This window comes from Schistocerca americana, chromosome 2, assembly GCF_021461395.2.
Source record: "Schistocerca americana isolate TAMUIC-IGC-003095 chromosome 2, iqSchAmer2.1, whole genome shotgun sequence".
Taxonomy (NCBI): domain Eukaryota; kingdom Metazoa; phylum Arthropoda; class Insecta; order Orthoptera; family Acrididae; genus Schistocerca; species Schistocerca americana.
The window spans coordinates 437,997,021-438,022,469 of NC_060120.1; the positions used below are offsets into that span (position 1 = coordinate 437,997,021).

At 41.8% G+C, this 25,449-nt stretch overlaps 1 protein-coding gene across 1 annotated transcript in view; it reads left to right on the plus strand.

The window, feature by feature from the left end:
• Positions 1-25,449, plus strand: part of LOC124594074 (ATP-binding cassette sub-family C member 4-like) — a 296,842-nt gene that overhangs the window by 184,903 nt on the left and 86,490 nt on the right. Inside the window, exons 14-16 of the mRNA XM_047132424.1 lie at positions 194-402; positions 5,747-6,101; positions 19,880-20,030. Of these exons, the coding sequence (XP_046988380.1) occupies positions 194-402; positions 5,747-6,101; positions 19,880-20,030 (715 nt within the window). The remainder of the gene's footprint in view (positions 1-193; positions 403-5,746; positions 6,102-19,879; positions 20,031-25,449) is intronic.

Sequence of the window (25,449 nt, forward strand, 5' to 3'; positions counted from 1 at the left end):
GTGATGTAATTTTACTAATCACATTTATTTTTGTAAAATTTTCAGAACTTGAGATGCAAGATAATTCAATGTAATCATCATTGTGTAAACTACAGAACTGGGCTTGTGTTCATAAAACTGTATACCTTTTGTAGCATACGCAGGCAACATTAGCTACGTTCCTTAAATTTCTTACAATTTTCATTGTTTTCAGAACGTAATTATGGACGAGACTGGAAAGCTACATAGAGATCCGGTGGAGCAGGACAACAGCGAGAAGGTGCTGGACGCGGAGGTCACGTGGTCGACCGTCTGGCAGTACTACAGGGCGGCCGGGGGCGTGGGGCTGGTGCTCTCTATGGCCGCCCTGCTGCTCATATCGCAGGTCATCACCAGCGCCTCCGATTACGTCGTAACCTACTGGTAAGCGAGCACTCAATGCTACTTTTCAGCAAGTAATTGTCAACATACCGCACAAAAATTCATGCACTATTTTGATATTGGACTCACTTTGAAAAGGTTTGAGGTCGAAAACCCATGTCGTTTTTCCAGATTTAGATTTACCAACGTCTACGTAAAATAATGCGTTATATCCTGTGAAAAATTCAGCGCCAATTTCCCTCCTCGTCGTTGACTAATCGGAGCTTATGTTCCATTTCTAATGAACTGGTGTCGACTGGACGTTAAGGCTGAATATTACTTCTTCCTTTTTTTTTCAGGAAATTCAGAATAAATATGACCTATTAAATAGCTTGTGGTCACCAGTGTAGCACAGCACTTCAATTAAAAGAGATCGAAAAAACAGTTGCTAGCTTACAAGATGATCTGGTGGTATGTTGGTGTGGAAATTACCTGTGATTAAATTCTGCACGGAATGACTTCTGACACAGAACCACCTTTAAGACATAGTGCTAATATCTGTGTGCAATGAACTGTGACAGAAGCCAGAACAACAGGGGTCTGACGTACAAGGACATGTATTGAAAGTATGAAATAGTGTATTGATAATGGCTAGGCACTAGCCGCAATCTAGATTTGGTTTAATAAAAACTGAAAGGAAAAGAAGACTGATTGCTGTTCTCCATCATTTTGAAATATTTAAACGAACATTAATACTATGCAGCCTTAGTAGTGAAGCCCAAGATAGTAACTTGTGAGAAACCAATAAACTATATGAAATACGCCGCAAACAGGATTACAATTATTAAATGGACAAGGTATTTTCTCTACTGAAATGGAAAAGATTATTCATTGAAACAATTAATTTATTGCAGTAGATATTTGTATGAAGTATGATGTTCCAACGTAATGCTGCAAAACAAACAGAGATCCAATAAAACACATATAAATGACAATTACATCAATAATAATGGTTGGTTGACAATATTGGCATGGAGGATTGGAATTATCAATGCGACACCTCCTGTGTGTATAAACATTAACGCTATCTGACTACGTTCTACATCACAGTGATTGTGAATGGCTAAACTGTAATGCTTTGTTTCATGTGTAATAGGATGATCAGAGCGGGTGATGTGGTCGGGGTTGTAGGGCGTGGATGGGTAGAAGAAGGTGGCTGTTTTTTAGCAATCTTCCTCTTTATTGTTGGTTCTACCAATACATTTTCCAGTAGCTCAGCCCCACCGCTCATGTCGTGGTGGAGATGTGCTGATGCGTGCAGCCCGGGGAACACGACACCATGCTCGGTCAGTGGCTGCGCAGGCGATAAGAGGTTAGCAGCATGGGGCCCGGCCTGGTTCGCCTCCTGCAGACGCTGCGGCTCGTGACTACGCTGCGAGTCGCCAGTGCAGTAGCGGGCAATGCCCTCTGCCGGCCAGTCCTCGGGGTCAGTGTCACTGGTGACGATGACGTGACAGCGACCGAACGCCCAATCGGTCGCACCGATGCCGACGCCCACCTCTGATGCCCTTAAATAGTGCCGACCGCTGCTGAATCCGCCGGTTACGCGGCGCCGTGTTTATTAGAACGTTCTCGATGAGTTGGCTAACGCAACCGCGCCACACGCGGCCCGCGCCTGCGTAATTCTGCTAATGCTGCACTCTGGCTGTTGATGGCTGCCGCGCACGTACACACATAGCGACGCTCGTTGCAAAACTGTGTCTCCTGCATAACGCGCCGGCCAGCCTTCGTCCGCCGTCTGCCGTGAGGCTGGCACATCGCGCACTGAAACACACTAAATCACAATTTCGCACCACATTTCATAAAAATAACCCCTTGTCCTCTACACATGCATGAAGCGAACAAATGCTGCTGCAAGTCGAAAGACACATCGCTGAGGTTGTAAGGCAACACAGAAACTTCTCTGTGTGCTGGAGCTGCAAAAATGCTCACCACAAACACCTCCGATAGTGGGCAAACACGGTGCTCAGCACTACCAAAAACTTCAATCCTCAGATTCGAACACTGGACTCTGTCTCGACCTCCACTTCCGGGAAAACTCTGGGATGTGTCCACCATGCCATAACCGAATACTCTCTCTTCTAGATTGGTATCCTGCCACTATCTTCCAAAAAAACACTCCAGCTGGAGTACGTCAAATTTTCAGCATACTTGGGAAATCAATTTGCGTGTGAACCAAAACGCCTAAAAAATAAAAAAAATAAAAAATCAGCTGCGTTGGCCACTACAAACTGTACAGGGAACAATTCTGAAGGTGGTAGCCCATCATGCGGGAGGCCCTGAAAATTGGAAAAAGCACTCAAGCTGGTAGTGCACACAACACACCGCTCTGCACTAACAGCAGGACACCCCTGGTCGCTTGGCGACTCCCCGTCGCCTTGCCCCTGTGCGCAAGCCTTGCTCTGTGAGTAAAAGAGACCACCAGCCCCCGCACAGTCAACAGAAGGAAAAAGACGCATCACCTCCGATTACCCAGTGGAAACGGATGCTGAGTCACACAGCACTATCAATCTATTTCATTAAACTTCATAACAGTAACAGAAATAAAAGCGAAGCACGCCCTTAAGGCTTTTCATCTTTCAAGTAATGAAATAACTTAGATGTCTATTGTTACTTGACAATACATTCGATGTGTGTTCTTTACTTCAGATTTAGAACATTTTCATGTCAACTTTCCACGTCAGTTCCAAATTACTCGATACAATGGTACTAAAAACATTGAAAAAATGGAAATAAAAATCATTTGCCAGCAGCCATAGAAACATTTCTAGAACTTCTGTAATCTTACATACATTAAACATGTAGTAATGTATTTACTTTCTAATTTTTACACATCATATAGGCATATGTACGTGTATCTCTATCATTATTTTCTGGCGTAGTGAGGTGATGCAGCATTTAGCACAGTGGACTCTCATAGGGGGACATGACAGTTCAAATCCCCATGCTGCTAACGAGATAAACACTGCCCTGGTTTCTATATACGACTTAACGGCAAAGGTCCCTTGGAACAGACACCGGCAATTTTCCATCCTTCTCTAATCCAAGCTTGTAGACCGTCTCTAATGACCCTGACGTCAACTCGAGGTTAAACACTCTTTTTCTTCCTTTTCCTTCATTGTTTTCTGCCCTGTAACATTGTTGGCAGACCAGCGTTGTGGAATGAGTTGAAGCCCTGTTGTGTGCCGCATACGGCTGCAAATATTCCATTAGAGAAATCGGCGCAGTTTCAGCACATCTTCATATGAGGTATCTGTGACTGATTTTTGTCTTTGTGGCGAAAACAAACGACTCGATAATCACATTAGACCCAATTTGTAGCCAACCGTTCAGGTTATGATAATGTCGCCAGTGTTTTATGAGATTGACCGGTTAATCAGACCCACACATACGTTTGTTATATCTCTGTATTGAGTTGTACCCGATGTCTGAATAGTGGCTACCTGAGATGAATTGTGTGAGTGAAGTCTGCTGGCAGCGTGGCACTTGTACGTTGGTAGCGGAGGAAATTGCTTTCGCAATGCGTCACGGGCAACCGTTCCTCATAGATGCTCATTTGCTGTTATATCATCCTTGGTTGAAATTTATTTTTTCAGTCCTTTTATACCCAGTTCTTATGTGAACCTGTTGTACCAACACAGTGTGGCCTTGGAAAAATTTGCGCAGCCACACACTACAGAGACTACTGAAGGTCTCGCCCTCTATACGCAGCCGCACCTGAGGAAAGGTGGCACGTTGTGCCGAAAAACTGCATTGCAATAAGAAGTGGACAGAGACAGACAGAGATGTAAACATTCCCTCTTTGTTGAAAGTGCCATGAAAGCAGTAATTTGAAAAACCACCGTTTTGTTGGATGAATATCGAGAAAACGTTATGGGTTTCAGTACTACGACGTGCAGACATCATAAGCCTCGAGAGGTATTAATGTTTTCCTGGTTCTCGCTGTATACGCTAGTGAATAAATGGGAACAATTAATTTTGTCAAGATTCATTTCTGCACCAATAGTGAAGAAAAGGGCTGTAAAATTAACGACGAAGATCCGAATCGAATGTGGTTGGCACTCTCAAGCAATCAACCTTCTACAAATTATTCATTGAACTTAACTTTTCGTACCGGTCCTCCTTATGTCGAACGTCTTGTTGCCACCAATCAGCGATTGATCGGATGTTCTCCTCTTCTTAAATTCTAATCAGTCCCGTTTAATGCTTCCTATCAGTTGTATTCTTCATTTCATATTTTACGTGCGTTTGAAATCCTCTTAGTAAAGTTAGTTCAGTAATTGCACAAGTATATCTCAGCTGTTTATTTCGCTACAGAAGTAGAGTAATTTACTAGTTTTAGTGCTGACACTCAAATTTCGGTAATGAAATGGAAAAATATCGTACGGTTTCACTGCCGGGAGACCCCATCTGGCGCAGTTCGGCCGCTTGGTGCAAGTCCTTCTGTTCGGTAAATCATCACTTTGATTGTTAATTTACTAAAAATCTGTAGTCAAAAAATGTGGACTGCAGTAAATATCATGTGTCAGAATATGCATGTTTCAAGGATTACCATGTATTGGTTGTTTCCTGATGATTTCCTTTCGAGAACTGACTGACACAAACGTAGCCAAAGGCCCCCGGACGCGCAATGTCTCTCTGTAGTTCGAAAACGTACCTGACGAATGTAAGGTCCAGACAATTTCCGTCTGCTGAAATCCAGAACCGTGAACACAGTCCGCGAAAAGCTGTCAGTGGTTCAATAGGTAAAACGACATTGTGCACCTTACCTATTCGTCAGATCTTTGGGAGTGAGTACGACTACTGATTATATTTTTTCCAATAGCTATTCAGTAATGGAGCTGTCTTAACGATGTTATCTTTTGCTTGACGTTTCCAGAGCTACGAATAAGAAACGGTGCATATGGAGCGTGACGATAGTCTCATTTCAAATCGCCAACGGCTTGTCACATTGGTAACATCAGTTCATACTCGATGCAACGTTCGGCTTGGCCACTACTTGGATGGGTGACCACCCGTTGGTTTCAAGTATGCGCAAGTCGCCGAAATGGCGTCCAATTGAAAGATCTTTACCAGGCCGTGCAGCCACAAGACTTTCTTTTTAGTTTACAAATGAGCTATTGTCGTAGTATCGGAAGCCAATTACCACTATCTCGCTTTCAAGTTTTAGACACAGAAATCTGGGAATAAAAACTTCTTGATTGTTCTTGATGTTGAATCTGTGACTGGAGATACCCCATGCAGCCATAAATGGGTGTCCTAACACTCAACATGAGCGTCCATCTTTCGTCTCATTATCTTGTAGTCGGTCTGCCACAGCGTATTACACTATCGACATTGTTCGCAGGTCTAGTACGGAGGTGCTGAGGACGTCCCTGCAGCTGCAGCTGGAACAGGCTGGCGGCCGCAACCACACGCTGTCTGTGGAGATGGCGTCGCTGCCCCCCAGCGAGTTCTTCCTGGAGCTGTACGGCGGCCTCGTGCTGGGCTGCATCCTGCTTTCACAGGTCCGGTCCGTGGCCTTCTTCAACATGTGCATGAGGGCGTCGCGAAACCTGCACAACGCCACGTTCAACTGCATACTGAGGGCCCCTATGCGTTTCTTCGACACGAACCCCTCTGGCAGAATACTCAATAGATTTTCTAAGGATATGGGATCCATCGACGAAATGCTGCCACAGTTTAAAATTAGTATGATTCAGGTATGCCTCATTACTCCTTCTAAAACGTCCTCTGCATCAGCCAACTAAGACTAGTGTGAACTTGTGCAATGGAGGGTGGGCCGGGGTGGCTGAGCGGTTCTGGACACTACAGTCTGGAACCGCGCGACGGTCGCAGGTTCGAATCCGGCCTCGGGCATGGATGTGTGTGATATCCTTAGATTAGTTAGGTTTAAGTAGTTATAAGTTCTAGGCGTCTGATGACCTCAGAAGTTAAGTCACATAGTGCTCAGATCCATTTGAACCATTTTGCAATGGAGGGGCCATTCTGGTTCACTTTCTGTCGTGCCTTAGATAAATATACAACAATTCATAAATAGTAGCCCAATAGGCTGTTACGTACTGTACATTTCTAAATATGGATTTTGGTATGAGGTAAAGTAAGAATTTCCTCAAAACTCATCGTGGCTCTTTTGGAGTGCTGGTACGAAGCATCAAGAGCTGAGAGCTGCTTAATCCAAAATATAAATTTTAACTTTTGTCAAACAGAGACCGGTTTTGATCTATGTAGGTTTAGCAGGGATAATACGACGGGAATTCAATAAGTAATGAAACACTTAATTTTTTCACAGCCAATTTAGGTTGAAGAATGCGGAATTTGTTGTAGGACATCGTGGAGTGTTGGTGTTGCAGTCCCTATGGTTTCATAATGTTCCGATTCGTGGTACCGTTACAACTCTGTCTGGACAAGCCTCAGAAGGTCCAACGGTATCGACCGACCGCCGTGTCATCCTCAACCGGTAGACATCACTGGATGCGGATATGGAGGGCATGTGGTCACTACACCACTCTCCCAGCCATTGTCAGTATTCATTACCGGAGGCACTACTTCTCTATCAATAGCTTCCTCAGTTGGCTTCACAGTGACTGAGTGCATTTCATTTGCCAACAGCGCTCAGTAGAATCGGACGGTCACCCATCCAAGTGCTAGCCAACCCACACAGGGCTTTACTTGGGTGATCTTACGGTAACCGCTGTTACCACCTAGCTTGCAAAACGACGTCTGTAGCAGAATTGTGTTCCAAGCAGACTGTCATCGAGATTTTGGCGGAAAACAAGAGCATCGCAGATATTTGTGGGTGCTTGCAGAATGTCTACAGAGACTTGGCAATGAACAAAATCACGATGAGTTGTTGCTCGAAGCATCTGTCATCGTCGCAACAAAGTCCTACAAACCTGTCCACTCTCGTGTGCAAGCCGGTCGCACGCAGCTGTGACTTTTACGAAGTTGGAACGAGCAGACATTCTCAATTGAGGTGATCAACGAATCACAATCAGACACCTCGCTCCTCCACTGCACGTCTCTGTTGGCATTGCTGACACACTCGTCCGCGAGTTTGGGTACACAAAAGTGTGTACATTTTGAATTTCTCGCTGCCTAACAGAAGTCCATAGACAGCAACAGAGAACCATCTGCACGGAATTCATTGCTTGTTACAAGTCTGATGGTGAAAATTTTTTGTCGAAAATCGGTCACAGGTGATAGTAGTAGGGAGATGCCCTTATCACTCCAATTTTGATATCAAATTGAAATGCAACTAAATTAAACTGATCAATCGGTCAACCCCCACACCCTGCCCCGCCCCCAACCACACCCATCCCCGCCCCAGACCACGCCCGCCCCCACCCCTAGATGACATCACGTGTTTTTCTCAGCCTGCACGTACGCCCCAGCCCCCCACCCGCTCCCCTCTCCCCCTACTCTAACCTTCCCTGTTTGTTGTTGTTGTTGTTATGGTCTTAAGTCCTGAGACTGGTTTGATGCAGCTCTCCATGCTACTCTATCCTGTGCAAGCTTCTTCATCTCTCAGTACGTACTGCAGCCTACATCCTTCTGAATCTGCTTAGTGTATTCATCTCTTGGTCTCCCTCTACGATTTTTAGCCTCCACGCTGCCCTCCAATACTAAATTGGTGATCCCTTGCTGCCTCAGAACATGTCCTACCAACCGATCCCCTCTTCAAGTTGTGCCACAAACTCCTCTACTCCCCAACCCTATTCAGTACCTCCTCATTAGTTATGTGATCTACCCATCTAATCTTCAGCATTCTTCTGTAGCAGCACATTTCGAATGCTTCTATTCTCTTCTTGTCTAAACTATTTATCGTCCATGTTTCACTTCTGTACATGGCTACACTCCATACAAATACTTTCAGAAACGACTTCCTGACACTTAAATCTATACTCGATGTTAACAAATTTCTCTTCTTCAGAAAGGCTTTCCTTGCCATTGCCAGTCTACATTTTATATCCTCTCTACTTCGACCATCATCAGTTACTTTGCTCCCCAAATAGCGAAACTCCTTTACTACTTTAAGTGTCTTATTTCCAAATCTACTTCCCTCAGCATCACCCTACTTAATTCGACTACATTCCATTATCCTCGTTTTGCTTTTGTTGATGTTCATCTTATATCCTCCTTTCAAAAAACTGTCCATTCCGTTCAACTGCTCTTCCAAGTCCTTTGCTGTCTCTGACAGAATTACAATGTCATCGGCGAACCTCAAAGTTTTTATTTCTTCTCCATGGATTTTAATACCTACTCCAAATTTTTCTTTTGTTTCCTTTACTGCATGCTCAATATACAGATTGAATAGCATCGGGGGAAGGCTACAACCATGTCTCACACCCTTCAAAACCACTGCTTCCCTTTCATGCCCCTCGACTCTTATTACTGCCATCTGGTTTCTGTACAAATTGTAAATAGCCTTTCGCTCCCTGTATTTTACCCCTGCCACCTTTAGAATTTGAAAGCGAATATTCCAGTCAAGATTGTCAAAAGCTTTCTCTAAGGCTACAAATGCTAGAAACGAAGGTTTGCCTTTCCTTAATCTTTCTTCTAAGATAAGTCGTAAGGTCAGTATTGCCTCACGTGTTCCAACATTTCTACGGAATCCAAACTGATCTTCCCCGAGGTCGGCTTCTACCAGTTTTTCCATTCGTGTGTAAAGAATTCGTGTTAGTATTTTGCAGCTGTGACTTATTAAACTGATAGTTCGGTAATTTTCTCATCTGTCAACACCTGCTTTCTTTGGGATTGGAATTATTATATTCTTCTTGAAGTCTGAGAGTATTTCAACTGTCTCGTACATCTTGCTCACCAGATGGTGGAGTTTTGTCAGGACTGGCTCTCCCAAGGCCGTCAGTAGTTCTAATGGAATGTTGTCTACTCCCGGGGCCTTGTTTCGACTCAGGTCTTTCAGTGCTCTGTCAAACTCTTCACGCAGTATCGTATCTCCCATTTCATCTTCATCTACATCCTCTTCCATTTCCATAATATTGTCCTCAAGTACATCGCCCTTGTATAGACCCTCTATATACTCCCTCCACCTTTCTGCTTTCCCTTCTTTGCTTAGAACTGGGTTTCCATCTGAGCTCTTGATATTTATACAAGTGGTTCCCCTTTCTCCAAAGGTCTCTTTAATTTTCCTGTAGGCAGTATCGATCTTACCCCTAGTGAGATAAACCTCTACATCCTTACATTTGTCCTCTAGCCATGCCTGCTTAGCCATTTTGCACTTCCTGTCGATCTCATTTTTGAGATTTTGTATTCCTTGTTGCCTGCTTCATTTGCTGTATTTTTATATTTTCTCCCTTCATCAGTTAAATTCAATATTTCTTCTGTTACCCAAGGATTTCTACTAGCCCTCGTCATTTTACCTACTGGAACAAACACTGGTAGCAGTTACTTCTGTAAAATATCTGGGAGTATGCGTGCGGAACGATTTGAAATGGAATGATCATATAAAATTAATTGTTAGTAAGGCGGGTATCAGGTTGAGATTCATTGCGAGAGTCCTTAGAAAATGTACTCCATCAACAAAGGAGGTGGCTTACAAAATACTCGTTCGACCTGTTGTTGTTGTTGTTGTGGTCTTCAGTCCTATTAGCGGGAATTTCGAATTTTGTCGGGATTTTTTTTGTCCTATGGCTGTGCTGGCATTCCACCCCAGCCCTCACCCAGGAATTGACAGGAAATTAACATTGGAAGTTCCCTTTCCGGGTCTCGAAACCAGGTCCTCCTGGATAGAAAGTCCAAGTGCACCCACCAACACATGGAAACTGTTCAGATGCAGGAGAGGAAGGTTAAGTTAACGTACTTTATTTATTTTCACCAGGAAAATGAAGTAAAGACAGGTCGTAATTAGGTAATTAAACATAAAACCGCGCAAGGGGTAGCTACATGGTCTGAGGACCATTCCCACAGTTCATGCGGCCGCGCCCATCGGAGGTTGGAGTCCGCCCATAGGCATGGGTTCGTATGTTGTATTTAGTGTAAGTTAGTTTTAAGTTAGATTAAATAGTGTGTAAGCCTAGGGACGAATGACCTCAGTAGTTTGGCCTCACTGGAATTTGCCACAAATTTCCAATTTAAACGTAAAGATTGGGCCTAATTACACAACTATATGCATAGTGCTACACAAAGACGCATAAAATCGCAATCCAACTCAAAAACTGACGATGCCATACAACTGGAGTCATCCTGCTGGAAAAAAATTCGCAATGCCACTCGAAACTAGCAGCAGACACACTCAAACTGTACCCTTCACCTACAAGCTGGTAGGAAAAAGGCCTGGGATGTAACATACTATATTTATTCTTTTTGGTGGGAGATGCTGATCAACTGATGAGATGCTGGTGTTGGACAGAGACCAGTTTAAAAAGTGCATTACCTATGACTACACAGTATCTACTGTTGTTTGACGTCAGAGTTCGCTACAGACGCCTACTCACAAACCACCCTGCAGCCAAGGTAACCGAAACCAATACATGATACCGTAACTCATGGAAAAAATGCGTCACAGTTCTAATTACACTTTGAAATTGCCGTGAGAAAACCAGCACTCGTAATGAACGGGTCATAATGTAGCACATATACTGGAGAAAATCGTTGTCCTAAAAGACTGCAAAGTTGGCGGTAGTTGAACGTGCGTTCTCCTCGACGTACAACCACCAACTGCTGAAAATCGAGGCCCTCTTACACCCCGTCCGTCATGCCGTCAGGCTTTTCCTAACCACCAGCTGCTCCGTCGAACGCCTCGCGGTACGCGCTGGCTGCTGTCCGCACAAAGCTTTCCTCCCTCTGCTGTTTTTCTGCCACCCCTCTGCGACCACTGGTCTTCAACCATCTAGCCGCCTAAAGGCGACGCTCCACCACCAACACAAAATCGTGTATTGTCAACTAAACAATAGGAGATAAAAAGATGGCTTAGTCAAGTGCAATTTGTTCGTCTAAAATATAGCGACAGCGCCCCCACACTTTGCCCCTATAGTTAGAGCACGTCCGTGTCTGGCAACCACCCCAGTAGACACGCCGCTCTCGCCTCCAGCAGCCTGCCATTTTGCAATGGTGAACAATCGGCTGCTTGCGAAACAGGAAGCCTTCCGCCTAAAGCAGCTGCAGCCTCACACTGCAGTGTCCTCAGTACAATGCGGGCATTGTTGGGTGTTCAGCTACACATACAATAGAGAGCAGTTCCCGCATCCCTCAGAACAAAACCATGATAAATGATAGCTATCCCCCAACTGTGGCCTGTTTGTCTAAAGGAACAGCTGTGACCTCTTAGGGAAGTCGACCATCACGCCTTTCAGCGCACTGGGCATTTGTATTTAACATCAATGCGAATCCTACGATAAAGCAACTATTAAAAACGCAAAACACAATAATGATAATAATAATAAATGTCCTCTTTCACGAAAACAGGCACAGTCCATTTTCTTTTAGTTTTATGGATATGCACAGAATACTGTTTTAGCTTCGTGTGTTCCTACACAAAATAAATCAGTCATTTTGTTGTCTACTCTAATCCAAAATTTTATCTTAGTGAGCATGAGCAGAAAAAAAGACTCAAATAATAATGTTCTACAAGTGAACAAAGTCAGGAATAGATACGATTGATAAGATGCCTAGACATTATTCAGTGAAATGTGGAACAAGAAGGTGGTCATTTGTTGCATTTTTTATATACTAGATTTAGCTTTTCTCAATGCTTACGCTCTATATTGTAAATTTTTACGTGATATGAGAAGTAAAAATTCAAAAAGAGAATTCCTCTCAGAACTATGAAAAGAACTAGCGAAACCTCATATTGAACGACGAATCCTGTCTCCCCAGTGCAGAACACAAAGCATTCGTTCAGCAATAATATCTTCAGGGTGCAAGGATCTTCTAAAGGGAAAGCAACACGATAACCAGGAATTCCAAACCTGAAAAGAAAATGGAGTGATTCCTGTCAAAGGACAAGAAAGTGAATCAACAGTATGATGGGTGTCACAAGTTCGTCTGGAAAGAACACTATAAGTAGGCTGTTTATGTGTCTATATGTTGACAGTGCTTTGTAGCGCTCTGCGTTAATAATTCTGACAGCGATGTCCGCACTCTGTAAGAGACTCTGTGACTGGTCGGACTAGCAGTTGGAGGTGAACCGCCAACAGTGGTGGAAGTAGGGAGTGAATAGCCAGCGTTGATGGAGATTAGAGGTTTGAAGTGTTAGCGCGAGCGGACGATCTGTACGTGTGTCCTTCATGGAAATGTAATTTGTCGACGATTATATAATTTTTGGAACTGGATGTTACGGTCGATAATATAAGTTTTGAAGTGGTTGTCACATTATTAAGGTAAATACAGTGTTTGCTCTGCAACAAAATCTTTCCTTTGCTAACCATATGCCTATTAGTAATTAGAGCCTTTATAAGTTAGAATGTTTTATTTAGGTGGCAGTATTGGTGCTTGCGGCATTTCTGTTGTTCGTGTAATGAAGATTCTCTGTGGGGTAAGTGACTTATTGTTAGGATTTCTTCTTATTCAGGGCCATTCTTTTGTATTAATTATTTGAAGTCAGGTTAATTATAAAGCAGTCAGATCGCGTTACGGTTGAATATTGTGGGTAATTAATGAATAGGAAAAGTTTGAGTTCTGTTTGTCAGGGCAGATTCTGTAGGTCAGATATGAAATGATAAAGACAAGCGAAGAGACAGTGCGTTCAGTTTAACTCAGCAGTGTAAGCAGGTTTACTTGCATTCAATTTCACTCAGCAGTTTAAGAACATTGACCAAGCATTGAACAGTTTAAGTAAAATCATGTTTAGAAGTTTCACTTTCTCGGTCATTTCAGTTTAAGTAAAAATTTAATTAAGAAGTTTCAACATGCTAGGATAAGTGTGTTGTGTAATGATAGTCCGTCATATGACACGGAGAGCGAGTAGGAGGAGTGTATTTCTAATAAAATTCCATTTAAATGATATTACAAATAATATTAATAATTTACAGTATGGTTATGTAGTGTGTGGGTTATGAATATTTTGTGATAAAATAATTTTTGGAACTAACTAAACTAAACTAAATATGTTTTCAAATTTCAAACAAAAGTAGTAAATAATTAGTACTTATATGTAACTTAATTATATTAAGAAATAATGGAGTTGAAATATCAACATCATGCATATGTTTCTCAATAAATTAAAATTAATTTTGTGGACAAGTTTAAAATTTTATAGCTATAAAGTTGCTTGAATCACTTGGGGGTCAAAAAAGACTCCAGGCATACAATATATTTTTCCAGTGGTGATGCCATGCGAGGGTTAACCAGTTATAGCAGTCCTTGTAATAGTACCTCCTTTAAGACTTCAATGCGTCTCTCTCTTTCTCGGTATATCGAAAAAAAAAATTACCGTCTGCGTGTTGTCACTGAGCATATTGCATATACCGTATCGCTCCATTGGAGGTGGAGGCCAGTGCTCGGAGTCCTTTGCGCAGATCTGCACTAATTTTTGTCGTCTGTACTGGAGGAAGACTATATCCAGGAAACAATCATACGAAAGGCATCCTGTATTGTTCCCTCATAAGCAGTGTAAATATCTTTAATTCCCTTTACGGCAATCACAGTTTTCCGTGTCAAATCCATACCTTCCCTTACGGCAGGACATAATCATTTTCTTTGCACATGTCGGAACATCCACATACTTTATAAGACTGCTGAACAAGGCGAATCTATCACGCATCCCCTACTACTGCTAGTAGTAGTACTACTAAGTATAATACTTCACCAATAACTGAATGCTGGCAACTGATTGAAAATGAGCTATGGGTGGACATGTCTCATACGTTTTAATTTAATTTTATCCATATTTTGCAGCTTAAAACATGACTGTATTCAAAACATTGGAGGTATGAATCAAACAACGCCTTCAGTCAGAACGTTTTCGTGTTTTATTAACTACACGATGCATTTCGGACCCTGTGGGTCTATCGTCAGATGTAATTTGTCTTAAGACATGTTTTATTTCTTCTCCTTAATGAGATGAATGCATATTCCTGTCACGAAAAGGTTTAAAGTTAGCTTATGAATTTCGTAAGTCGAACGCGGAAAATATATGCAAAATAGTGGAAAATGAACAGTGTAAACTTACCACATAATCCAAGGAAGGCATTTTTAACGTTTTAGCACCGGAAAAACGACGGAGGAAAGAATGTTTGCCGGTGTTAAAACGTTAAAAATGCTTTCCTTGGATTATGTGGTAAGTTTACACTGTTCATTTTACACTATTTTGCACATATTTTTTGCGTTTGACTTACGAAATTCATAACCTAACATTAAACCTTTTCGTGACAGGAATATGCATTTCACTTCTTTTAAGAGAAGAAATAAAATATGTATTGAGACAAATGACACTTGACGATGGACCCACAGGATCCGAAATGCATAGTGTAGTTAATAAATCACGAAAAAGCTGTGACTGAAGGCATTGCTTAATTCATACCTCAAAAGTTTTTCTTCAGAGTGGTCTTAGAAACAGAAACCTAACTGTCTTCGACAGATGTTAAAAACACGATCGCTACGGCCATGCTAATACCATGTGGTTTTGGTTCTACAGGGGCTCACAAGTATCACTAACAATATCCATGTTAAAAACTATAAAAACCATATAAATCGAGGTATGGCATTACTACCAAATGAAGTGGTTTTCCCACACAAATACCTCGACATTGAATACAGGTGGTAATCGCAGGAGTGTGTACTAATAGAACGACAATGCTGTTACACGTCACTGATGGTGTACGTTCGTAATAAAATCACTGACTTTAGAAAGTGATTCAGCTAAGGAACATGGCATGGAGACAGGCATTTGCAACCCTCACATGTCACCACTAGATATTTCTACAGTATTTTTCACGATTTCTGTTTCAATGCCTCTTCAAGGGTTCTGCGATGTATCCACTGGGTTATAGGCGATGATTGATTGAGAATGATTGTGTTGATTGAGTTTGAAGAAATGAACAATGGCTTTTCAGATCTCTAGTATTACTCTTTCTGGTGAAAATGCTGTCTGCGATTTGGGATCAAGTCTTTCCATTCAATCACTTCCACGCATTGGATCCTAGTGAGGTCTTTTAATGATTACAGCCACTACTAAATCACATTCATGGCACTCTCATACCTTGAAACGAATCACCTTTTTCGAAAATATCTGTTAAAATTCTAACAGGGTTTTATATAGTCCCTATGCATCTTGTAACTTGTCCTCACACTCTGCCCCGCCAACCATGTAGCTTTGCTCATGTGATGGTCCCAATTTATGTCGAAACTGGGCAGAAGTCAGAGAGAGCTACCTCTACCACATTCTGCAACCTGTGTAGAAACAGAGTGAGCTGAGCTAATGCTGTAGGACCTTGTTTTCACCATTCAATGGAAATAGGAACATGTTGTTGTAGCTCCGCCAACGACGTACGATGTGTAAAGTCAGCGCCAAACGAAGCCTTCTCCTGCACTGTGAGGTAATATAAAAGACTGTACAAACAGTTACAGTGGTGTTTGTTATTGGGAAAATTAGGAGGAGTCAATATCGTACAGGTACTGCAGTCCAAAGTAGATTCGTGCTACTCTGGGTCCATTCACATCTGTCATGCAAATATTCTATCATCGTTCAAAAATGGTTCAAATGGCTCTGAACACTATGGGACTCAACTTCTGAGGTCATTAGCCCCCTAGAACTTAGAACTAGTTAAACCTAACTAACCTAAGGACATCACACACATCCATGCCCGAGGCAAGATTCGAACACGCGACCGTAGCGGTCTCGCGGTTCCAGACTGCAGCGCCTAGAACCGCACGGCCACTTTGGCCGGCTCTATCATCGTTATTCTGTACCATCCAACAAAGAAAAATTGCGAACTATAAAAGCTCCGCTAACTTCATCCAATAGATTCTCACAACATCTCTCTCTTCTGATATATCGAAAACAATTACCATCTGCATGCTGGCATCGAGCATATGAGGCGATCCTATTAAATATACAGATATTGATCCATTGGAGCAGGCAGCCAGTGCAGTGATCGACGTTGCTTGCACAAAGCAATGTAATGTTTCAGTGCCTGTACTGTATGAGGACCATCTTCCACAGATTATCAGTCGCAATAGAGGATCCCTGTTTGATTCATAGGCTCTCACAGAAAACTAGACATTGCACAGTGTAAATGATATTGTTTCTGCTGCTCTGATAACACAGGAACACACACACACACACACACACACACACACACACACACACACACACACACACACACACACACTTAGTGATTGAAAGACAGTCACAACGTAAGGAAACTGTAAGATTTTGGGGGCATTGAGGATCGTTTCGAAACTGCTGTCTGAAGTATGAGCCTGCAGTCGCTTTAGGTGGAAGGCTTCCTGTTTCGCAAGCAGCCGACTTTTGAAAAAGCCATCTGAATCATTGTCCGGAATTTTTTTGGGCTTGTAGGTGCGACGGGGAGGGGCGTGTCTACTGGGGTTGGTCGCCAGACGCGGATGCGCTCTGACTGTGGGGACGAAGTGTGGGGGCTCTTTCGCTATATTTTAGACGAACAAATTGCACTTGACTTAGCTATTCCTTTATCTCTTATTGTTTAGTGGGCTATACACGCTTTTGTGTTGGTATAGGAGCGTCAATTTAAGGCGGCCGGATGGTGGAAGGCCAGCGGTCACAGACGGGTGCCAGAAAACAGCAAAGGGCGGAAAGTCTTGTGGGAACAGTGGCCAGCATGTGCCACGAGCCATTCGGTGGTGCAGCTGGCATTTTGAAAAATACTGTGTGCTCCCCATAGGTGAATTGTGGGAGGGAGGCGGGGGGGGGGGGGGTAGGGGCAGGCGTGACAAACGGGATATATGAGGGCCTCGATTTTCGGCAGTTTAAGATTGTACATTGAGGAGGGTGCCAGTTCAACTATCGCCCCCTTTACCCTCTTTTAGGACAACGATTTTTCCCAGTACATGTGCTGCATTATGACCCATTGATTACAAGTGCTGGTTTTTTCACTCCAGTTTCGAAGTGTAATTAAAATTGTGACGCATCTTTTTCCATCAGTTACAGTATCGTGTATTGGCTTCAATTACCTGGGCGGCAGGATGGTTTGTGAGTAGGCGTCTGCAGTGAACTCTGACGTCAAAGAATGATAGATACTGTGTGCTCACAGGTAATATACTTTTTAAACTCCTCTCTGTCCAATACCAGCATCAACGTCAACTAAACATATCTCCCGCCAAAAAGAATAGAGACAGGACCTTACATCCCAGCCTTTTTTCATGACAGCTTATAGGTGAAGGGTCGAGTTTGAGTGTATCTGTCACTTGTTTCACGTGGTATTGCGAATTTTTTTCCAGCAGGATAACACCAGCTGTATAGCATCGTCAGTTTTTGAGTTTATTGCGATTTTATGCGTACTTGTGTAGCGCTATGCATATAGTTGTGTAATTAGGCCAGATCTTTAAGATAAATTACGCAATTAGAACCTATCTGTACTTCATCTTCCTGACCAAAATAAATATCGTACACTAACCTAACCTTCCTCTCCTGCTTCTCGACAGTTTCCATGTGTTGGGGAGTGCACTTGGGCTTTCCATCCAGTAGAGTCATTGTTCGAGTCCAGGAAAGGGCGCTGCAATTTCTAATTTCCCTTCAAGTTGAAGTGCCTCTGATGGTATAACTGTTTTAGGTGGCTGGAATTGGACTTTCCATCCAGGAGGACCATGGTTCAATCCCGGAAAGGGTACTACCAATTTTAATTTCCTACCAATTCCTGGGTGGGGGTGGGGTTCGATTCCAATATAGCCCTGGGACAAAGAAATTCCCAGCAAAATTCGAAATTCCCACTAACAGGATAGGTTAGGGGTTGGGGATGGGGCTGGGGCCCACGTGCAGGTTTGGAAAAAAAGAGCATCACCTGGGAGTAGGGGTGGGCTTGGTCGGGCATTGGGGTGGGCGTGGAATTTGATTAACTGTTAAATTTAATTAATTTGCATACTAATTTGATATTTAAATTGGACTGAGAGCCCCATTTCCCTACTACTGGTGATAAAAAATATGTTCATCACTTGAGACCAGAAACAATATGGCAATCCATGAAGCGGCGCTACCCCGCCTTTGCCCTAAAGGAGAAGTTGAAAGCGAAAGCGCACCTTCAGGCAGTGAAGTCTTGCCGACTGTCTTCTGTGAATCTGAATAGGATTTTCCGTTTGATGTGCTGCTTCAAATTGCAACGAACTTTGCGGTATAGTGTGCTATTTTCAGGAAATTAAGGAAACGACTTCAGTGTGTTTGTCTCTAGAAAAATACAAATGAGCTTCTCTTTCTCCAAGACAACGCAATGCCTCACACAAGTCTGCGCACATGAGAGGAGCTCAGAAAAATAACACAAGTCTTCGAACCCGAAAGGAGCTCAGAAAACTTCTGTGGACTGTTCTTCCTCATCCACTGTGCAGCTCAGGTCTCGCACCCTTCAGACTTCCATCTATTTGGGCCAATAAATGATGCAGTCCAGTGGAAGCGGTACGTCGATGTTGGGGAAATTATTAATGCAGCAAGACGTTGGGTCCGACGGCGACCAGTGAAGTGGTAACATGAGGGCATAGAGGAAGAGGAGATCAATGTTTAACACACTGTCGGCAGCCATGTCACTGGGGATGGAGCACACACTCGGGTGAGGGTAGGGTGGAGAATGAAAGGAACCCTTCCCGCTTTGCATTACGCGATTTAGGCAAATCACGTAACACCTAAATCAGGTTGGCAAGACACGGGTTTGACCCATCGTCCTCTCAAATGTGAGTCCTGTGTGCTGACCTCTGCGCCACCGTGCTCGGTACGCGGCATGGAGTCCCTCCGAGTAGTGTTGCCCAAGGCCGTCGCATTGAAGAGAGATTAGGTAGAAAAATAGGGTTTTGTAGCCAAAGAGTGGGGAATTATATAGTGTACTGTAATCTTGAATGAAACCAACTTGCTTTCAAAAAAGAAAAGCAAATGTGTTGCAGTATTTATTGAACGCCTGTCGCAATTCTGCTCTAACGAAAATCAACATTGTTGGAAAATATAATTCCCTTGTAACTGCACAAGTTTTGATCTGCTGTTATGAATGCGGATATTAATATCAACGAATTTTTATTATTAGAAATAAATATCTTGCTGTTGACTAACAAGCACGTAGTTCGCTATCTAGCTATAAAGTTTTCGATTTGCGCAATTGTCACCTAATATATCCTCCGAATGTTGAGTTTCATTAGACTACTATAATGAAAAATGAACGCACAGATTTTTGTTAGAAAGCGGATAATTTAAGTAAATTTTGGCCTTGTTCCTAAGTAAAGATTGTAGTTTTGGCTACATGCAAACATCTTATGACAAATGAGATGCAATGATTTTCCACCTTGTATGCTAATTGAGAAATTCCACTCTATATAACCAAAGAAGTGTAAAATTATTTTGCTATTGCAGATTTACCTGGGGCTCTGTGGAATTATAGCCTTGGTACTCGTTGTAAATTACGTTCTAGTCGTACCGATGGCCCTTATTGGAGCACTGTTCGTGTATGTGTCTAGACTTTTCATGACGACAGCAACAAGCATCAAGAGACTTGAGGGTATCCGTAAGTACATCTCCAGCAAGTGTGTGAGAAAAACTTTTACCAGCCTTTTGCGAAAATTCCTTAACCAAAATAAGAAAAGAAGTATGAAAAATTTTCGTTTTTGAGTTTTCAATGGAATAAATTTTTTGAAAAGATTCAAGTCATAAAACCCTAACAAACGTTGCAAATATTCTCTGTTTGCTTCTATACGTGTATGCACTAGCTCGATCACCAAAACTAAACAAAAGTTTTGTTCTTTGGGGCCTAAAATGCAAAAAGTCTTCTAATGACTTGATTATTATCAATATCAGCAAGCTACACTGCTCGTCATATGGTTTTTATTTTATAAACCACTCACGATGAGCTCAGGACCGCCTGAATGACAATGTATCAGTGATATTACATGTTTACATAGTTATCGCTGTAAGTGATATGCAGAAATATTTACTTTTATAGGTTTGGTTCTAATTATGTTTTTGTCTGGAACTTTTTTGTTTTACTTGAGATATTTATGTTATATTTATATTTTTTGTGATAATTTTGTTACTGTCCATGATTTGTGATGTTTTCTTGTTGTTACGTCTCTGTTGTGCACTCTTCATGTTGTTATCGCTCTTACTATTGATATGTATTACTTAGCGTCTCTGATTTATTACCTCACAATTTTTTACTTCATAATGCAAGTGAAATTTCGGATGTACTTTTTGTGCTTTAGGTTGTTTCGTTTTTCAAGGAAATAGAGATATATTCAACTGCATAAAGCAACCCCACAAATTTACTGAATGAACAAACTACATAAAGCACATAAAATACGTAGAAACTTTATTCACATTATAAAACAGGGATAACGCCTTGAAGAGTATACAACAAATACATAACACCAAGAACACATCACAAATCATAGACAACAACAAAGTTATTATGAAATAATAAAAATATAAGATAAAAATATCAAGCAAAACTAAAGCAAATTCCAGGGAAAACATGATTAGAACGAAACTTATAAAAATAAAAAACAACCGAATTTCCACACATCACTTACTTATAATGGTAACTACGTAAATATGTAATATCGCTGATCCACTGTCATACAAACCATCAAGAGAAAAACAGCACAATAAAAACCGACTAAGTCAGATATACGCCTCCAGGATACATCTAAGGAGAAATAATAATTCTAAAAAAAACAGGACATGGCAGTAACGATATTACCTGAAAGGTAAAAACACCAAACAAATGTATTATAACTTTTCTGATCGTAGTTACAGACCATTTCATTAAGACCAACAATTACTTATGTAGTTACAGAGCACCTGATGATGGCAGTATTCCGAAACAGGGTCATTGTGAGTGATGTATAAAATAAAAACCATTTGAAGAGCAGTGTAGATGGATGATATACATAATAATAATGAACAAAAATAGGATGATTCGACCATCTTCTGCTTGGGCACGTGTTTTCATACACTAATGCACTATCGCGGCATCACAGTTTGCAGGGCACTACATGTAAATAATATCACGTAGTTTACGAATTAAATAACCTGCCATGTTTAAATGGGACACTTATCATGAGCAAACCTAACTCTAATGATAAATATAAATATTTTTCGAGAGCAACAAATTACCATTCATGATACAGTAAGTGTATCAGCAGCTTTAGTGCTATAGGTAATATCATTCGATTATATAATGAAACTTACTTTAATTAGTGTGTACAAAATACAGGTATTGGATGTTACCTCGAGAAATGTTGTACGACAACTCTCACTATTAATTAAAAAAAGAGGGATTTCCAAATATTTATTTGGGTTTGAAGAGAGCCCTCCCAAAATTAATAAATATATTTTTATAAATAAATATATTTCTGAGAAACCAAGTATATTGAGACCGTAGTATAAAATGTTTTTATTTATTTTTTCATCATAGACTACACAGCCTGACAATAACAGTGAAGCACCAAAAGGGGTGAGGGGGAGGAAGATAAATGAAACTTCAGGGGCTCAGAGAAAGAGTGATGTTATTTCAGTGATTTCAAAATCGGGTCAAATGTAAAAAGAATTTCACAGTATGAGCCCACTTATGAGTATGACGTTGCATTCCTTCTGGCCCGGATGAGTGCACTGATTCCATTTGGAATGGTGTCAGTAAGCCATTGTATCCTCTCCTGAGATAAGTTGTGCCCCAACTGTTGTAACAGGCCCTTGATGTACTGGATCCTGGCTCCTGAGCTGGTCTTATACATGTTCTATCACGAACTGCTCTGGGGATCTTGCTGGCCACAGGAGTAGGGTGTCAGAGAGAGTATAACACTATATAAGAACTTTATCTCAAGGTCACATCCGGTGTCAGCTTACACTGCCAATCAATTGGGCTTGTTAATAAGAACCCCCACTCCCAACCCTCCCACACATGGTGAACCAACCCTATGCCCGTGCATATTGGGCAATTATGCAACTAATAAATTGCGGGGAAATAATGCCGGCAAGTGTAGAGGCCACCCATCATGACATGTGTTCCCCTTGCCTCTGGGGCAATTGTGGGTATTGGGAAAGAAACTTCTCCCCTCCCATTCTCTCTGAAGGCTAATAAGAATCAAGCTCCCACCTCCCTCTTTTATAAGTAGAGCAATTTCGTGAGCCTCATCATTCGAGGTCTGTGCACCACAGTGAGAGGATCATCAAATGCAGAGTTGTTTTACTTAAAAAATGGCACTAGATATTACCGTAATTTACGAGGTAAGACACTTTTACAGTACAGTGTGTGACTGTGACGTGGCTTAATTACCACAATTCAAGCACATCAAGGCATATCATGCAAAATAGCGGTTAATATTAACATAATTTATGAGGTAAGACATTTTTTCACTAGCACAGCTGTGTTAGTATAATGACCTCACAGCATATTACACAAAATAATGGTGAATACTAATATAATTCATGAAGCAAGACACTTTGACTGTACATTATGTGACTGAGGCGATACTGAATTGCTGTAAATTAATGATGTCATGACATTTTCTATAAGCACTCCATCATATAATCACCTCCCAGTGCTGTTTACAACTAATTGACCAATACTCTCCATATACCTACAGTTCCATTCTAACATCTATGCAAATACGTTAGTTTAAACGTTTAACAATTACTGCAGCAGATTATTTTAATAAAATACAGCAAAATCCTGCATTAAAAAATTTCCACAAAGGATTGTTTAACAACAAATATACTCCTGCTAGCTACCTTCTGCAAGCACACCAATGGATGACTGCATCTCTCCATTGCTATTTACAATTCATTTTTCAAGAAGATACAATCATAAATACAAGACGGAGCAATTATCACAAAGCAATATTTAAACAAATTACGTGGAAGTCCCTTCTAAACAGTTAGCACAGTGTGATATTCTAACAAATACAATGATATCTTATTTTAAACAGCTAGCACACTGCAACAAATAAACTCCTGTTACGAGGAATTTGAGCCACGATTTAGTGTTAAGAACGACAACGTCACTGTAAGATTGCCTGAGATGAATGAGACACAATAGAATTATAAAAAAAATGCCATGTGAAGGCGCAGCTAACATCACCACAAAGTCTACCACTGCCACTCTGCACAAGGAAGCACAACTGTTCACAGCCACTCGATACCTTTGTGCCTGACATACAAGTATCATAACAGGTTCCAGTTGAGGAACCGCAGCTTGTAGGAGGCATCACAGTGGCAAGACGTAACTTCTTCCCAAAGAAGATGAACATCCCGTCCACACCCTGGTCGATCTCTTTTGCACATACCTAAGACTGTGGAGGTCACGCGCCCCAGCGCCACCAGCTGAGCGAGAGAGATTCCTTCACTGGCTATTAAGTGTAGTCCCACTCACGAAAGATAGCAATCAGTATATCGTTGCTGGCAGAACCGCAGAGTTAAAGCGCCATCACTGGAGAGTATTAGCCCATATTCTTCAGTGGTGGCACTTTATCCCTGTGAGTCTTCCAGCTATGACCTCCCGAATGCTATCTTTCATGCGTGAGACGATGATAAATAGCCGGTAAAGTCATTTCACTTGCTCAGCTGGTTGCAGCGACTCTGGAGCTTATAACTTCCGGTCTTGTCTCCAGAATGTGAAATGCTTGGTCGTTATTGATAGGTCCACAGAGAGTAGGGAGGACATGGAAGGCAAGTCCCTCACGGCAGGAAGACTTCAGCGAGTTTTACATCTTGCTTTTGTATTGCCTGCAAGAAGCTGAGGTTCGCCAAAAAAAAAAAGAGTTCAAATGTGTGTGAAATCTTATGGGACTTAACTGCTAAGGTTATCAGTCCCTAAGCTTACACTGTACTTAACCTAAATTATCCTAAGAACAAACACATACACCCATGCCCGAGGGAGGACTCGAACCTCCGCCGGGACCAGCCGCACAGTCCATAACTGCAGCTCCTCAGACCGCTTGGCTAATCCCGCGCGGCGAGGTTCGCCAGATGGAAGCTGTTATGATACACTACAGGAATATGCCCCTCAGGCAGCTGCCCCAGGCAGTGGTAGGCTCTTGAGGTTGCGCTTCCTGCAGAGTTGCACGGATGCGTGTTACGTGCATTTCCAACTTGCATTTTTTGTAATCCTATACTGTCGCACCCCTCTAAAGTAACGTAGCAGTAATGCCATTGTTTTTAACATGCTAATATTACTGGATCAAGTTCCTTGTAGGGAGAGTTAATTTGCTGCAGTGTGCTAACTGTTTAACATACAATGTCAGTGATTAATTAAAATATCGCACTGTGCTAACTGCATTATAAGTATAGTGAAGTAAATTATTTAGATATTACACTCTGGCAAATCTCAGTTTCATATTTTTGTTTGTGTTTTCTTGAATAGTGGGAGAAACCGACATAATTGTAATGAATTGTATACAAAAATGGAGGAATGTGATCAGACATCATTGTGCTTGCAGAAGATATGTAGTAAGCGTGTTTTATTTGTTAAATAATGCATTGCAGTGAGAGTGGAAGAGTCACTCTGTCACTATTCTCCATATTCAAGGTTACAACTTAATGTTGATTTTTCACCCAAGACATAGTGTTTGTGAGATGACATAAACTTATTAGCATGAGCACGTATTGATGGAAACATGTTCATTGCTAATGCATGTGGCGTCTTTATGGTGGCTCTCTTTCGAATAGTATTTTTCTGGAGTTGAGAACAAGTTGGCAGTTTGATCACTTAACAGGAAATCTTGCAGTGGAAGTTTGGGGCTTAAACGCCAAGTGCAACTATTAGGGAAAGGAACATACCGAAAGACTTACTGGAGACAGAATACTGGCCCAAGAATTTCTTCCACGGTTTGCAGGCGATGAATCTGGTCAACGAGGGGGACCAAAGATCTATTTGGACCTAACTGTTAGATGCCTGTTGCCACATCAGAGGCCAGAGGCGCGAGTCAATC